The following is a 17,547-nucleotide window of genomic DNA, read 5'->3' as shown; positions in this document are numbered from 1 at the left end:
ACGTTGTTAAACGTTTTGATTTCAGCTCAAAGCACGAGCGAATCAATTTTCGGTTTTATCATGGTTAACTAAATCAAACTTTGGTCTCAAATATGGATCTATCTCAAATTATATCAATGGTACAAATGTTTTCTAAGAAAATTCTATTATTTTATCATCAATTGCTGAACATTTTCGTTTATAGTTTGAAATTTTATGGGTATCGGATTTGGAATATCGTTTGTCTAACTAATAAAAACTTATGTTGTTAACAAAGATTTCATGTTCTTAAAGCCACCCCTAAATATAATAACATAAACTAAATTATAAAAATAATATTTTAATTCCTTGCTTAAATTCATGTGCTAAATCTCCCCTTTCTGCATCTAAAATTTAATGTCAAATGAATCAGTGCCGACGGTAATTTCGAAGTAACATTAGCGACAAAAGCCACAATATATTCCGAAGGCTTAGTTGAATGGAAACCTCCTGCCATATACAAATCATCATGTGAAATAGACGTAGAGTATTTTCCATTTGATGAGCAAACATGCGTGTTAAAATTTGGAAGTTGGACATATGATGGTTTTAAGGTAGGTTATTAGTGATTTTCCAACTTTTTAACACTTGGATTTTGTATTCATTCCAAATGAAATAGGTTCACTGAATATTTTCTAGTCCCAGATTTATATTATTTCCAACTTCTCATTTACTTTTGGTATTCAAGTAATCAAACTCGTTTTAATTTCAAACACAGGAAACATATTATACCCCGCAGTGGTATTCCCCTGTACATAGTAGTCTGTATTTAATGAAGAACTAGCAATAAAAAAAAACTTATTCGTTTTAAACTTAAGCGCTTTAACTAACGCACCATCACTTAACTTGTTATGTTTTTGAGTAATCTTTCTTTTATTTTCTTTAATCATACATATCATTACAGCTTTTCAATATCAGTTGGAAGTGTCAAAATTTTATTAATTATAATAATTTTAATCCAACTCTGCAGTTATTGAAATCCCACAAGTCTTAGTGGGAGGTAGCTATACAGTCAGAAATATTGCCGCAAAGTGATTCCATTTGGAAGATCAACTGTAAAAATGATGCAAATGTTTGTATTGTCGTTAATTCCATTATTTTAATTGGTTTGGAGTATGATTCACTAAAAAATATTTTATTATTTATATGTATAGCTTGGGGAGATTTTTGTAAATTAAAAAAAAAGAACCAGATAATTTCTATTAACCATAAAATATGCACGGAACATTCATTAACAACAATTTTTAAATGTAAATAGTTATAAACTTAAGTTCATTATTACCGATCAATCCATGTTTCATTCTGTAAATTCATCCGTATTTTTGTTCAGCACAATTCTGATTTTGTAGATATATTTGAATAATACACACAAGCAATCTACAAGCGTTTATTGACTTCTACTAACCTGTGTTCTGAATTTGCGATATGCTATTATTTTCTCAACATATCAACTTAATATTTCACTTGAATTAAAGAAAATAGTTTTTGAATAAATAAATTATTTCAGCGGTATGACTGGTTTCTCTCTCAGAATATGCATATGAATAATGTTTTCAAAATCATAGTACTGTTAATATTCGCATATACCATTATTGGTTTTTTCAATTTTGTGTAAGAAGCTTATGTAACTGTTATTATCAACGTTTATCTCGTTGAAGAAAATTTGATCATTTTCAATGAAAATAAGCATATGTCATTTATTCATTAATGGTTTCAGTAATATTTGAAAGCTGTCAGATAAAGTAAAGTTCTTGCAATCCGTTCCAGGCAAAGCTTCAGGACTTTTTATTTCTGGTGAAGATTTAAAGGTGGCATTAATTTAATTAAGGGTACCCAAGGGCGCTGACGTGCTTATGCTCCTCTTACAATCTCAGCGCTAGCTGGGTGTTGCTAGCTCGCTGATCGTCTGTCCACTTACGTTGCTGCTCCGAGAGAATGTGTGCGACTTCCCTGTTCACGGCATTCCAAGTGCTCTCTGCCACACCTTTCACCGGAAGAGGCGAATGCACAATAGTGTTAAACGCATACTGCTTCTAACGATATTGTTCTATAGCCTCGCATCAACTTCACATTTTTGTTTATCCTTGATTTGTTTTCCGTCGATCTTGTTTTCCGTACTGAGTACCAATGCTACCGACGCCAGGAAGGCAGCTACCACAACTGGACCGTACCTATCGACCCATCAACTCATGGACCGGGGACCAACGGCTTTACTTCCCTTCGTGATCAGAGATTGTATGTCTCAGAACATCCCGACTGAGATTAAACCCAGGCCCTTTGGGGTGAGATGTAATCACGCTGTTAAACTTCACTTGATTCCGCTTGGTTGTCAGCGCTGAAACCCAGGCTGGACATGCATACCTCAGTATCGACGAGGCTACACTAGTTAGAAGACGCCTCTTGCTACTGTTTGGCCGGGCGTCGATCATTACTTCGAGGTATTTCCGCCTGCGCTTCAAGGCTATGGTGTACTCACCGACGGCACCGCAGTGCAGTTACTCACCAATAGTAATTCCGTGTTGTGGTGGGTTATCTTCAGCTTTGGTCCACTCCCAATCATGTTCATCGCCTCAGTCACCAACATGCCTCTTCCGGTGTCTCACCTGTTACGATCTCAACTCCTTTGGGCAGCTTGAGTGTCAGCATGCCGTTCTACATCCCATTCCGGAGCGATGGACCAAGGATGGAGCCTTGTGGAACTCATGCCATGATCCCAATCGATCTCTGTACCATGTCTGTCTCATACACCAGAACCTGAAAATAACTCCTCAGAATCCTGCACACGTAGTCAAAGACCCTCATTCTGTGTAACGCTTCGGCTATGGCCTCCCAGCAGACGCTGTTGAATGCATTCTTGACGTCTATCGTCATCACAGTACAATATAGATTTCCTCTCCGCTTCTCCACCGACCGTCCCTCACAAAGTACTGATGATGCCTTCGTTGGACAGCCTAAGTTCCAGCTTTGCCAGAGCATCCAGTAGGTTGTACCCTCTTGCGTTTGTACATCTGCTTCCCCACTCTGCTGTCCAAGCATTGAAGTCTCCTCCGATGACTACTTGTCTTCCTCCGATTAGCTGCAAGTCCATCCAGACCATCAGATAGGAACTGCTCCATTGTCCATCAGGGCAGACATTTTAATTTTTATCTGATGCCGGGTTTTTTACGTGGTTTTTTAAGCGGTACATGTACAACGTTTTAACAATCATCAGATAATTTTGCGGCAAAAGTTATAAAATTGTATACTTATAAAACATTACAATTTTTGTTGTGATAATCCGGAAAATTCCATAAAATTGTTTATAAAGATCATGCCAAAATAACAAAAAAAAAAAAAAAAAAAAAAATCACCGACCGACCAATTGCGTTTTTTGACGCGGTTTCCACATTTTCACAAAATCCGAAACATTTGTCTCATTTGAAAACCATTACAATTTGTTAAACTGAATAAAGAAAACAAAGGAGCGATCTTCAGCAATGTTTCAAAATTAATCTTTTTATTATTTCTTGATATGTTTGGCTTCTCTTCATTACTCGTTGCATATTGATGTCAGAAACTGGTACACCGAAATGCGCAAACGTGGTTCCAATTGGAAATCTTAAGTTTTCGTCTGACAAAAAGGAACGAGGTTTTTTCTAAGCTCGTTGCGGGGCACACAAAATGAGGCCATGGGCCAGATGCGGCCCGCGGGCCGTATTTTGGGCAACCCTCATCTATGGGGTGCGTAGCAACTGCATATGAATATTCCGTTAATGTTGACGATCACGATACCTTCGTATGACCACGCAACCACTTTTTTAATGGGGCATCCACCCATAACTTGTATTGAAGCCACCTCAGCTATATGAACCACCCAGTTACCGTTACCGATGCAGTTCCGCAATGATTGCAACGTCACACTTTGTTTCCATTGTTGACTGTTACTAAAGTTGCTATGCTGTGTCGGAATGATTGAGGTTTATCTGGGTTACCTCCATTAATATTGGCCCACCATCGCCTTTTTGTATGCTGTGCATTGCTTCCCGTCATATGGCCGTTTACGTCCTTCTTTTTGCAGAGCAAGCACCTCGGCTGCTTCGTGCAGCCTCTTGCGATGGACCCTTCTCCCCGTATTTTCTACACATATCAGATCTGTCAGGGCCTTTGCAGTATCTCACCTGGTACCCGAAGCCCATGCACTTAAAGCATCTCTCCATTTGCTTGGTAACCCGAGAGGTGGCTTTCAGCGAGCACATTGACCACCCAACTTTTACTTTGCCCTTCTCCAACAGCTTGTTCGCTGCAGACGTTGAAAGTCGTATCGCCGCCGTACGCCTTCCTCATCCGAATTGTCATCGTTACATCTCCCAGATCTGTGCACTTCTCAGTCCCTCTTCTGTTGTGATCTCGTCTGAGTCCCTGCACTCGACTTTCCTTTTTCACTTCCTTTTACATCTGTTTTTCCCGCTTCTCCTTCTGATTCTCGCCATCGCTCCTTTTACCTTCCTTGTGATTCTTGGATTTTTCAACTTCTCTTTCTCTCCCTTTTTCTTTTCTCCGAGCGTGAATCTAGGAGTCCCTACTCCTGTGTTTCAGCCGGTGTTATAAGTCATAGAGTTCGTTGATCTTCTTCATGCTGGTTGATCCAAGCTGCAGTCCTTCTGGTGCTTGCTACTGTTGGAACTCGTTGTGGCCACCAGTGTGATCCCTTGGCTATCTATGTAAGCAAGGCAACCATTGAAGGTTTGACACGGCTCTTCATGGGGATCGTATTCAGAGCCAGATCGGCGCAAGTGAGGAATGTTACATCTGAGTCTACTACCCATCATCTTTGGTGGACGACGAGTTTTGAACGTTTCCGGAGACCTGCCAAGGTTTCACCGGGACGAGTCAACCGCATTATTAGTCCACTGGCCATTTAAAGAAGATATCAGGGAGCAGAATAAATCGACTGTCAGCTCTGTAGCATCTGAACCAATCCAGTGTGCCGTGTCGTGTCAATTATACTATTCCGTGACCAGTATCCCGTAATTAGAACCTTACTGGCATCGATTCTAATGTTCCGGTTAGCACTTCTATGGGTGTTGGGCTAAAGTGCTTAAAGCGATACTAACTAGCTTCGACGGAGCTGCTTTCGGATAATGTGGTATTTTATAGAAATTCATCAGGTCCCACTGTTCAATCCTGCCACATCCTAGACAGGCTACTATTGCTTGTCCGGACTTGCTTTCTCAAGTAATCATCACAGCCAGAATGGCTATGATGGCCGTTAGACTACTACTGACCCAACCGGTAACTAGCAGCTGAGCCCCGACTGTATTTGTGTGCATGTGAGTGTGCGGTAGGCATCACAATTGAATATCTCATACACCGGTTCACTCTAAAAAAGTACCTTTTCACTTTTGTCACGGTGCTATACACTGTTGCATATTGTAAGTTTCGTTTGTTCTAGACGTGCACATAAATACATAACCCTGTATGCACATAGAACTGTATGCTATTTAGTAAGATGAGACTGAACATAGATTTTTAAGTAATGTTGTGCACTTCGACCAACGAATTATTTATAGCATATACCATACCATACCATCAGTAGATAGATCTTACGATTAAGCCTATGGATTTATATTTGCTACATTGGAACAGTTATGGCTTAGCGGAAGTCAATGGTACAGGTTCACTTTTGTATTTTAGTCACTTCAACATTGTTATGCGTGACACTTCCGGGGAACCTATTTACGTGCTGTGCTCGTGACCGCTGCGTGAGAGGCATATATCTTAATAATTACGTCAGGCTTATCCCCTAGGTTCACGTTTTCAAACAGTCGTAAAATTCTCGCCTTTAAATTTTCACCGATCATCCAGAAGTCTACCGTGGCACGGGAATCAAGTAATATTCACTATCCTGACTAGAAATATCCGAATTATTCGTCAATAAATGAACAAAAGTGAACGTTTATCGATAAGCATTCCAAATTGTTGCTCTTGCCAACAAACAACATCTAATGGGATTATCTCAACGATGTGGTATACTTATTATGACCTGCTTTATTCCATGAATATATTGTTTTTATTTTTTAAATCCAGTTTTGGTTTGGTGAATATGGTTTATTGCAAATGTTAAGACATAGTTTATGATTATTTGTTGAATTAAGTACAATTTAAGGCTTTTTTTCGACTGTAAGACTCATCAGACTCATATATATTTTATGTTCACCTAAAGCTTGTCAAAATATCTTTCAAAATCATATTTTGCACTAAAGACAAGATATGTTGTTGAAATTATTTGATTTAATTACATTCTATTTTAATAAATTTCATGACTCGTCAACCTTATTTTCACGTTTTTCAACTTCATGTTCATTTTTAGCATGTCAATATAACCTAAGTTACTGATTTGTTCCATTTTTGTGATTTATCTTAAGTTACTCTATGTACGTGTTGAAAAAAAACAATAAACCTAAATGGAAAGAAAGTACTGCCTATAAACAATATTCAATTTGTATGCATCTTTTCTTTTGTGAATTTTCTACATTCTTTTACGTTCTTTCTCTTCACAGTGCTGATGGTCATTATGAAGTAACGCTAATGACTAAAGCAACAGTATATAATACAGGTCTGGTTATTTGGCAACCACCGGCAGTGTACAAATCGTCGTGCTCAATTGATGTTGAATATTTTCCATATGATGTACAAACATGTGTCTTAAAACTAGGAAGCTGGACCTATGACGGTTTTAAGGTGCAAGATTTATTATAATAATCACAATAACATTTTTGTTATGATTTCGATGAACCTGCAACTTTAGATGAGACGTAATCAAATTGTTTTTAGAATGCCGTGCATAATGACCATGTTTAACAAACGATACTGAAATTTACCTATCGTTCTGGTTTGTGATTTGTTAGAAAAGTTATTAGCCAACTATTATCTACTAACAGTATTACAAAGCAATTATTGTTATGACTTATGTTCTTTTTAGTATTCAAACGGTTCCTTTAAAATAGTAATGGCATTGCTGTTTGTGTGAATATGACCATATTATCGGTTATTGCTACTTGACTGAAAGTGCATCTTTACTGTTACTGAAATTGAATATGCTATCGTACGTCATTTTCGAGTTTAGGTGAATGATTACACTATTTTAATTTATTATTTTTGTGCTAATTGAAAACATAAACTTGAACGCAAAATGTTATTGTGCAGTGACTTACAACATTCAAATCTATTCTAGGGTCATCCACTTTAATGCAAGAATTCAAAACATCTCTTAGGAAAAAAATGTGTCATTTACGGTTCTATGCTCAAATATCAAACCCAGTTTCTTGAAAAGTTTTGTGACTTGACAAAGCATAATTAGAATGAAAAGAAATGTCACAAAACATGTTTTGTGTATGCGCCACATGCCTCTAAGAATTTTCTATTAAAAATTATTTATTATATTTTCCCTGGTTTATATAATTTCTACTGAAACATATGCCTAATATTTAAACATTTCCACAAATATTAATTGGAGCTTCATATGCCTACGAAAATAAAGAAAATATTCTAAGCGCATAGATGACCGGACTGGGAACAGAATCCACCATCACTTCACGGCGGGTTTTTGTTCTGGTTGTACTTTTTCTTCACTTTCTTACCTTTCCTGGTCCATTGTCATCTGGTTAAATTTCATCGGCAGTACTATGTTATGCCAAATTACTCGGTTCGTGACAGCTCGTATCCAGTTTCTTGAGCATTCCACACTTCCTAGATATTGCTTCCCCGAGCATTGGCTATAATTAAGCTTATCACACAATGCTAGGTTATCATACATACCATAAAATCATACGCAACATGTCATAAGTCTAAAAAACAAAGTGCAAAGGTAGGTATGATAAGCTGTGAATTAATGGCTATGGAAGTGCTTGAAAGCAATTTTAGTAGAGAGTAGCCATATGATCTACTGGGAATGCTATGTTATAAGAAACAAAAGTATATGATTGGAATATTTCATGCAGAGCTTTTTATGTGGATTGAGTTTTATGTTTTATTCTTCTATGATAGATAGTTTTCCCACTCATTGTTTTTCTTGAAAAATCATGTTGTGCTCCAGATTTTACAAATCATACATTACAGCCATCTTTGATGGAAAAGCTGCAAAGATGGCTTTCATAATCTTTTAAATCTGCAAGGTGGCTTTGATGTGGGATTGCAGAAAGAAAAAAAAAATACCATAGGCTTCAATTTTCTGAAACAAACGTCATTGATTTCCGAAAACTAGGATCTTCTAGGAAACATATAAAAAATTTAGGTTGGTACTAATCAATTGCTTGACTTGTGATGAATGGCCACACAGCCACTTGTGATGAATGGCCACATAGCCATTCCATAGCAAAACTTGGTTCTCAGAATTTCGTAACAATTGGCAGTTTTGTTCCTTATCGAAAAATATTAGACCTATATTTTTTTATTTTCTCATTAGGGTGACCATTTTCCTGTTAGGGTGGTACAAAAAATCAATTTTTTCCAAAAATTTCATTTTTTTTAAATCAAAACTTTTGAACCATTGAACCGATTTGAATGATCAAAATATCAAATGAAAGGTTATTAAAAATACTTTACAGAAAAAATATAAAATTTCTCGAAAATTTGAGTTCTGTATGGAAGAACTTTGATTGTATTTGTTTTTTTTATGGTTTTCATGGTTTGTAGACAATGGGCGTAACACGTTTTTATATTTTGTTTTTATTTTTGAAAATTTAGGCTCCAATACGACTAGTGGACGATTTTTTGGACCACCCTTACAGGAAAATGGTCACCCTAATGAGAAAATAAAAAAAAAAATACGCGTCTAATATTTTTCGATAAGGAACAAAACTGCCAATTGTTACGAAATTCTGAGAACCACTATATCGTTTTGCTATGGAATGGCTGTAAATATTTTATACGTTTTTTCGATGTGTTAGTTCATTATCTACAACATAAAGCCTATTAGAGCGCATTGTATGAATATTTACACCAATTGTACTCAAAAATAAAAGAAGCGGTCCGAGTGAGTCCATTTTATGTGTCTTCATTCGTAGGACGAAAATAAAACAATACCGTTTCAATCCGTCAGGACATAATTGAAAATCTTTGGATGAATTTGGAATCAAGAAGAAGTAGTGTTAGAGTTTTAACAATATCTTAACAATTTGTGACTCTTTTTCAAATTCTACGGTACGTATTATGGCCAAGTAAATAAAATTGGAAGTCATAGGAGAATTTACGTATTCTCGCCAACCTAAGCAGTGACCATCTTTCTGTAGCCCTTTTCTCTAAGGAACGCACAAATATGCAGTATTGGTTTGTTTACAATCTTTTGCTGCCAGCTGCTCTAACAATTTCAGTTGAAAGAATGGTCAAAACCTGTTTTGAAACGCTTTTACAAAGCTCCAATCTTCTCTAGTGAGAGCGACTATTGTGGGTAACATCTTTTTATTCGGCAACCTTTCTATTTGAGCTGCGTGTGAAACAGCTGTGCTTTCATCGGCAACTCGAAATCAGCAGCATTTTGTAGTGCGTGTGTTTCATTTGAATAAAACCCTGCAAGATTGCTTTTTCTAAGTGGTAAAAATGTAATCAAATTGAAGCTGAAAGCCTAAAGAATCGTTTGAATGCATAAAGTGAAGTGTTTTCGTAAGAAAATCCAGTGAAATCAGTGTTTCAATTTGAGTTGCTGAAAATAGTCTGTCATGCCGAAGCCATCATTTCCCCTATATAATAGAATCATTCCAGTTTTCGTTCAAATCCACTGGTGAAAAGAAGGGAAAGTGCGTGCTGTGCTTAATAGGGCGGAAATAAGATTATTAACCCTATGTTGATATGAAACTCTATTGTAAAATGTACTACTTTGCTACATTCCAAATGATTCATTGGGGATTGCCCCGGCGTAGTGGTTAACATCCATACCTCACACGCTTAAGTCACGAGTCAAATCCCAATCCGGACAAATCACGAATGACCCAATAGTGTTAACGTGACTATAATAATAAAAAAAATGTAAAATTTGTATATTTATTTCCCTGAGTGAAAAAAAAATCGATGGGATTAATTTTAGCGCCGCAGTCTACTTTGGTACAAAATACGCAATACCAAGTGTTTTCCCACAGTTTGACTAATTCAAAGAAATTATTATCTTAATAAGCATCATATGTATTGTTGTATTTAAGAAACCTGTATCTATCTAATCTAACCTAATCTAATCTAACTCCAACTCAGCCAGTTCTTGAAAGCATCGTGGAAAATGATTTACATACCTCCATCATTTTTCTTGTTTATTTAATTTATATTTCACATTGACGATGCGTCACACATACAAAAACGGCCAGGTCTACTGTGCAGTATTCAAGGTGCTTATGCAAAATCTTTTGGAGATCAAGTGCACTCAATAAAATAAAACATCATAAAAGGGGAAAAGGGATTTTTCCCTGAATTAAAAATATGTGATCTAGTGGAATGCTTATATGAAAAAATACTAAACATAACATTTAAAATTATTCATCTTCTCACATGTTGTTACCGATCCACTTGAAATCGGAACAATAGATGTTCATCTGACTGAATTTCTAGATTTTATTAACATTATTTCCTAGTAAATAACTTTTGCTGGCTCTCATTGAAAACTGCGAGTAGTTTATTAATTATAATACAAAAATCTAGCATTGTTAACTTGAATTTAAAAATAGTTTTACTATCGAGCCACCGCCTGAAAGCAAGTGGTATAAAAGCCTTTGTTGGAGTAAACGCTGTAAATGGGCAATTGGTACCACCACATCAACACTGGATCCGGGAGGAAAAAGGAAAGGATGATGGGAGAAAAGGAAAAGGATGGAAGATGGAGGGCTTGGATAGCAGATTACCGAGGGAGCGACTAGGAAACAAACCAGAAGTTAATTAAAACCCTCGCATTAAAAGGTTAGGTCGATACGGTGTAGTGAAGCTCCGAGGAGCAACATAGTGAGTTGGTGATAAGATTACCCTAAGGAGTAATCAGGTGATTAAACCAATAGCCCGAACACAGAAAAGTTCGCGATTGTGAGGTCCGTTTTGTACCACGCTACACGGTACAAAGTCGAGTAAATTACCGTTTGACTCACTTCACCATTCTGTTGCACGCTACGCTGTTTCCCAGCGTGCCAGCAGGTGAATTTCATCCCGAGCACCTCAGCTTGCGATCTACCGCTAACGATCCGCAAAGCTGATTCGACCGACTCCACTGTACGTGGAACCCACGTGGCAGAGTCCACTAGGATACGGCACACATCTCCACTGACGTTGCCGTCGTTCGTTCACCCCTCGAGATCGGCAGCACCATTCGGTAATTTCGACGAAACCACCACGAAGCAGAAAGGTACGTGTCATCCCTCCTTCCAATTCCCACCGTCAACGGGGCCCCAGCGCTACAGTGCAGCAAGAAATAGGCTTTAATATATGTAATTCAAACTAAAAAACACTTTCTAATTACTTATCTTTTTGATCGAAAGAGCCAGCATGTTCGGCAGATGAGGGTTTATTGTCCGCTCGTTATTTCATTTCGGCACAGCAAGGTAAGTGATCGGTTGTTCTGAGTCCTCCCGAGGTCGGTGGCCGACCCTGAGAAATTTGAATTATAAGGTGAGCTAGCAACAAAAGAGGCGTGTGTTGCCCACCCCAGACGACCTCCGTGGCTTGACCAGAGGTTAGGGGATCTTGGACGTAGCCCTTCAGGCTCGTGACTTTCAATTGGCGATCCTTCGTAAAATAAAATACCCCAATTATCAATTGGGATATTTTTTTCCGAACCTCGGAGTGACTCGAGAACAATTCGTCACTTGTCTCGATTTTGATTCCATCATTTATATAGCTTGCATGACCTTGACGATATTGGATGACTGTTAGAATTTGTGCAACAATAGAACGTTCGATCATTGCCAGCTGTGAATAGAAGGGGATCTTTTGTAGTAGATGGTCATTGTTTTCGCTTGCTCTTGACCACCGTGTTGTGAGGGACAAAAAAAGAACATTCGACGCCATTGATCAGCTATCCATGCTATTAGCTCTGCCTTAAGTAGTCACCATTTCTCGTTTTCTTTTTATCGGAGAGCAATATACATTTGTGTCAGTGAGATGGCGGGTGAAACAAAGTTCACCGTAGATAATATAGCCACGGGGTGTTTAAAGATTCGAGTAGATTTTTTGGATGGAGAGGAGCTTGATCATGAGTTAGCCAGTAGGAAAATTTTCTTACCAGGTGATCAATCGATGTCCCGACGAAGACGCGCGCTACGTGAAGCGTTGAAGCAAGAAAGAGACCAGGGGGTAATGGGAAAAGATCTACCAAACTCCCCTGTCGATGAATTTCAAATTTGCGAGACAAAGCTCTACAAGCTAGAAACTGTGTCATTCTTAGCCACTCATATTGCGCCAAAGTGTCAATCCATGTTGTTGCATTTGGCAAATCGGTTGTTAGTTCTAATTGAACACTCAGGAGAGGAAATTCAAATCAAAGCGCAGGAACTTTTGCAGAGAGTGATAGGTCATCTTAACCATTACTATGGAGAGGATGAAAGGGTGTCATCATCAGATGAGGTTCCACTGGTAGATGAAGAAGAAGAGGGACCAGGGGTCCTTGATGAAGAAGAAGATTGGGAGAATGAAGTCGAAAGTGAGGAAGAGGGGGCAGTAGGTTCCAATCACCCTGTTGTGCCTACGTCTCAGGGAAATTCTTTCAATGCACAAAAAAGCCAACAACTTGAGTTGATCAACTTCTTCAAGCGCTTAGGGGTGACAGAGAAAAGAAATAGAGACTCGAGAGCGGCTAGGGATATTTTACAAAGGTTAGAAGATGAGCTTACGTATCTTCGGATATGTCAACAGGTTGACGAGAACCGTCCGTCTCAGGTAAATTCGGGTGATTCAGCTAATACCTCGGGTAATACGGTCGTCAGTGGAAGCGTTTCGCTGAGAGCGGCTCAACAATTTTCGAACCCCACCGTGGTACCGACAACGTGTACCGGTACAATTTACAAAACGACCCACGTTTCGTCGTCTTTGAGGACGACTTCTCAATATACACGACCAATCCCCTCAGCAACCATTGCTTCCACATCGGCTATTTACTCTAATGTCCCCCGAATGAGCGGTCCTCATCCAGGGAACTTATGGTTCCCACCGGCATTTACAACTGGAAATATGCGTTCCACAGCTCCCACTTGGGTTTCGTCTTTCTCTCATCCACTATACCCGTCAGCTTCAGGTGTCGGGGAAAGCCAGCAGGGGAATCCGTGGATTCTTCCACCAGTTACACGATCGGATATCCCAGTTTTCCCTCCGACATCCAATCCATGGATTCTCCCACCAGTTTCAAGATCAGATATCCCGGTTGTTCCTCCAATTTCGAATCCTAACCCAGGTCCTTGGTTACCACCGGTGAGTAGCTCTGTTCCGCCGAGCTCTACGGGCTACTCGGTTCCGGTTGCTGGGTACAACTTTCCAGTTTTTCAAGCAGCTCCACCTTCGCGCAGAACCATTCCCGTGTCACAATGGAGTATTGAAAAGTACTCGGGCACAGATCAGGGAATGAAATTAAACGAATTTCTAGGTTTAGTGGATCAGCTGTCGCTTTCCGAAAAAGTGTCGGAAGGGGAGCTTTTCGACTCGGCCTTCCATCTCTTCACGGGACCGGCAGCTAATTGGTACATGTCTATGCGCTCTAGCGGTCGGTTGGTGAACTGGCAACACTTGGTTTACGAGCTTCGAAAAACTTTTGTACATCCTGAACTCGATACGTTGGTGCGCTCTCGTATTTACCAGCGACGCCAGCAGCGAAACGAAACGTTTCAAGAGTATTATTTTGACATGGACAAAATGTTTCGCTCCATGATTTTTCAAATGGATGATCGAGAGAAGCTCGATATCGTTCGTCGTAATCTGAGGACAGATTATAAAAAAGCTTTGTTATGGAAGCCAGTTCAGGATCTCCCTCAATTGATCGAGGCAGGTCACCTTATCGATGCTTCTAACTTTTCTATGTACCAAAAGGTGTTTGGTACCGAGAAAACCGTCAACGTTGTCACCCAAAAGAACCCCCCCAATCAAAGCCCCCTGAATAATCGCCAACAGCCGCGGAACACGGGTCAAGCTGAGTCTTGGAAATCCCAGAAACAGAAGCCAAATCCTTCCCAGCCGGAAAAGCCGAACTTTAATAAAGGTAACGAGTACCGGAAACCTCAAACTGATCAAAAAAACACAAAACCCGCAGACCCCCAAGAAGGTCCATCTAAGCCACAACGTACACTTGACTATCTAGTGGCGGGGTTCAAACCACCTTCGGCTGATGTATGTTTGAACTGTCGACAGCCCGATCACCAGATCGACCGATGCCGTTCACTAAAGGGGCTTATTTGTTTCGTGTGTGGTTTCAAGGGATTCGATTCTCAGCACTGTCCGTATTGTCGAAAAAACTGCTTGCCTTAAACCAGGGTAAGCTCTTGAGGGTCGTATTAAGCCGCGAGTTCGTTCTAAGTTCGAATTCGATGATACTTCGTCGAGAATATTGTGTGGTAATCGATTGTTTGGCTGGCTATCCTCTCTCGCAAAGGTTATGAATTTTCCCGTTGGTGTGTAAAGTTGTCCGTATGAAGAACTTTCCACTACTCCCACGCTTGTTATCTAGCTAGTATATTATAATTTCTCTAAAACGAAAAAGAGATATTTTGAGAAATTAATTTGGTAGAATAATAAATTAAACCGCAACGAAGTGTTGTGCGTTTGTCGTCTCGTCGGGACTATCAAAACAGGTTAAATGACAGTTGCTGGCATAGTCTTTTCCAGCACCGGTTATCCTGCTCTGACATTATTCGATTTCGGCTTACATCCCATACCGTTTTCTCGACGGATCGTTTAGTAAACCAGTTTTAACCGGTAGAAATCGTAGAGATGTATGAGTTCCTCTACAAGTTAAGTAATTAATCACTCATTTCAGGATCGGTTTGTAATTGAAATGATTTGTGGATCTTTTCACTGGAGAGTAGTAAATGATCAATCTTATGTCGCTGGAGACCGGAGTCAATGAGACGCTGATGGTCAGTAGCAGGCCCATCAAACATGATGTGTCCTGAAAACTGCGCGGAGTTGAGTCAATCAACGTTGATGCCCTATGACCCCGAATAGATTCAGATCACAAGCACTCTCCAGAAAAATATCCTGGCAAGGCAGTATAGCCTTCAATAATAACATAGACACTAGATCCAAGCTGACAGTAGAAAAAGTTTTGTCACTGGCTTAGCATTACGTTAATTTAAGTGAGAGGAATGATTGTCGTATGTATGATGAGAAGTGAATGAAATAGAGGACGCGTCCAATGAACGGGAAGAATGAATGTATCCGTGTGAAAGGTAAATGAGAAATAGGTGTTCCAATCTTGGGACAAGAGCTGGGAGTATGATAACTCGATAGGGTGAGGAAAGTTTAAATATTCTCCCCGATACGGCCAAGGTGAAGTGTGGGTAGAAGGAATGATATTCTATACGAGAGATAACGGTCTGTTTACAACGGGCAATCGCGGTTAAATGAAGGGGTCCGGTCATCCAATATATGTTAATTTCTTACAGGTTCTATGTTTGGTAAATTATGGTCGAGAGTAATTGACGAAAAATTGATTGAACAATTTTTCTACTCACCCGCGAGAATAATTGTTACCGATCCACTTGAAATCGGAACAATAGATGTTCATCTGACTGAATTTCTAGATTTTATTAACATTATTTCCTAGTAAATAACTTTTGCTGGCTCTCATTGAAAACTGCGAGTAGTTTATTAATTATAATACAAAAATCTAGCATTGTTAACTTGAATTTAAAAATAGTTTTACTATCGAGCCACCGCCTGAAAGCAAGTGGTATAAAAGCCTTTGTTGGAGTAAACGCTGTAAATGGGCAATTGGTACCGCCACATCAACACTGGATCCGGGAGGAAAAAGGAAAGGATGATGGGAGAAAAGGAAAAGGATGGAAGATGGAGGGCTTGGATAGCAGATTACCGAGGGAGCGATCGTCACTCAAGTCGGGACTAGGAAACAAACCAGAAGTTAATTAAAACCCTCGCATTAAAAGGTTAGGTCGATACGGTGTAGTGAAGCTCCGAGGAGCAACATAGTGAGTTGGTGATAAGATTACCCTAAGGAGTAATCAGGTGATTAAACCAATAGCCCGAACACAGAAAAGTTCGCGATTGTGAGGTCCGTTTTGTACCACGCTACACGGTACAAAGTCGAGTAAATTACCGTTTGACTCACTTCACCATTCTGTTGCACGCTACGCTGTTTCCCAGCGTGCCAGCAGGTGAATTTCATCCCGAGCACCTCAGCTTGCGATCTACCGCTAACGATCCGCAAAGCTGATTCGACCGACTCCACTGTACGTGGAACCCACGTGGCAGAGTCCACTAGGATACGGCACACATCTCCACTGACGTTGCCGTCGTTCGTTCACCCCTCGAGATCGGCAGCACCATTCGGTAATTTCGACGAAACCACCACGAAGCAGAAAGGTACTTGTCATCCCTCCTTCCAATTCCCACCGTCAACGGGGCCCCAGCGCTACAGTGCAGCAAGAAATAGGCTTTAATATATGTAATTCAAACTAAAAAACACTTTCTAATTACTTATCTTTTTGATCGAAAGAGCCAGCATGTTCGGCAGATGAGGGTTTATTGTCCGCTCGTTATTTCATTTCGGCACAGCAAGGTAAGTGATCGGTTGTTCTGAGTCCTCCCGAGGTCGGTGGCCGACCCTGAGAAATTTGAATTATAAGGTGAGCTAGTAACAAAAGAGGCGTGTGTTGCCCACCCCAGACGACCTCCGTGGCTTGACCAGAGGTTAGGGGATCTTGGACGTAGCCCTTCAGGCTCGTGACTTTCAATGTAACGTTGGATTTATTTATTTATTTATTTATTTAATAATTCATCTGACAAAAGTTGTCTTAATGAATAAATTATTCGGTATCTTAAATAAGGTTCAGTCTTCTTACTCTATTCACAAATTGAGGTGTGGACAGACCAAAAATCAAACGTGGACTCGACGGATACAAACCTAAGAACAATTGAATGATAGAGCGTCTATTTTTTATAATTTGTTAAAAGTATAACACTGTTTCTTGATTCTAAATTCGGCCTACGAGTTTAAGATCTTACATAGAATCTTTGAGTGATCTTTATATGACTTGTTCATGCATCCGTAAGATATTTCTGAAACCCCCTCTCTCCCATGTAAGAAAATCCCTTTACTGCTTACTTAATTATAAGGCACAAATGGATTCGCATGGAGTTCTTTTTTTGCTTTTGAGAAATATATGTGTTAAAGGATGTAAATATTGTCTATAAATACGCAATAGACTTTGTTTTTAATATTATAATATAAAGTTTAGTATCGATTGTATTATTAATTTGTTTATGGGAATGTCATAGATATATTTGATGTTTTCTGTTAATCCAAAAATAGGTGCTTACCTAACAATACATTTTAGCTGCATACTAGCTTAAGGAAACAAA

At 39.3% G+C, this 17,547-nt stretch overlaps 1 protein-coding gene across 4 annotated transcripts in view; it reads left to right on the top strand.

Annotated features, from left to right (window-relative positions):
- nAChRalpha4 (nicotinic acetylcholine receptor alpha4) overlaps positions 1-17,547 on the top strand; it is a 66,655-nt gene that overhangs the window by 16,426 nt on the left and 32,682 nt on the right. For 3 of the 4 annotated variants that reach the window (XM_065216720.1, XM_065216723.1, XM_065216721.1), the window contains exon 5: positions 392-572. In XM_065216720.1, the coding sequence (XP_065072792.1) occupies positions 392-572 (181 nt within the window). Of the gene's footprint in view, positions 1-391; positions 573-6,557; positions 6,739-17,547 lie in introns of all 4 variants that reach the window. The other variant, XM_065216722.1, reaches the window with a different exon arrangement.

This window comes from Ochlerotatus camptorhynchus, unplaced genomic scaffold (assembly GCF_037179485.1).
Source record: "Ochlerotatus camptorhynchus isolate MF236.1 unplaced genomic scaffold, CSIRO-AGI_Acam_v1.1 ptg000067l, whole genome shotgun sequence".
In the NCBI taxonomy this organism is placed as follows: domain Eukaryota; kingdom Metazoa; phylum Arthropoda; class Insecta; order Diptera; family Culicidae; genus Ochlerotatus; species Ochlerotatus camptorhynchus.
This window is presented reverse-complemented; position numbering and strand designations above follow the sequence as displayed.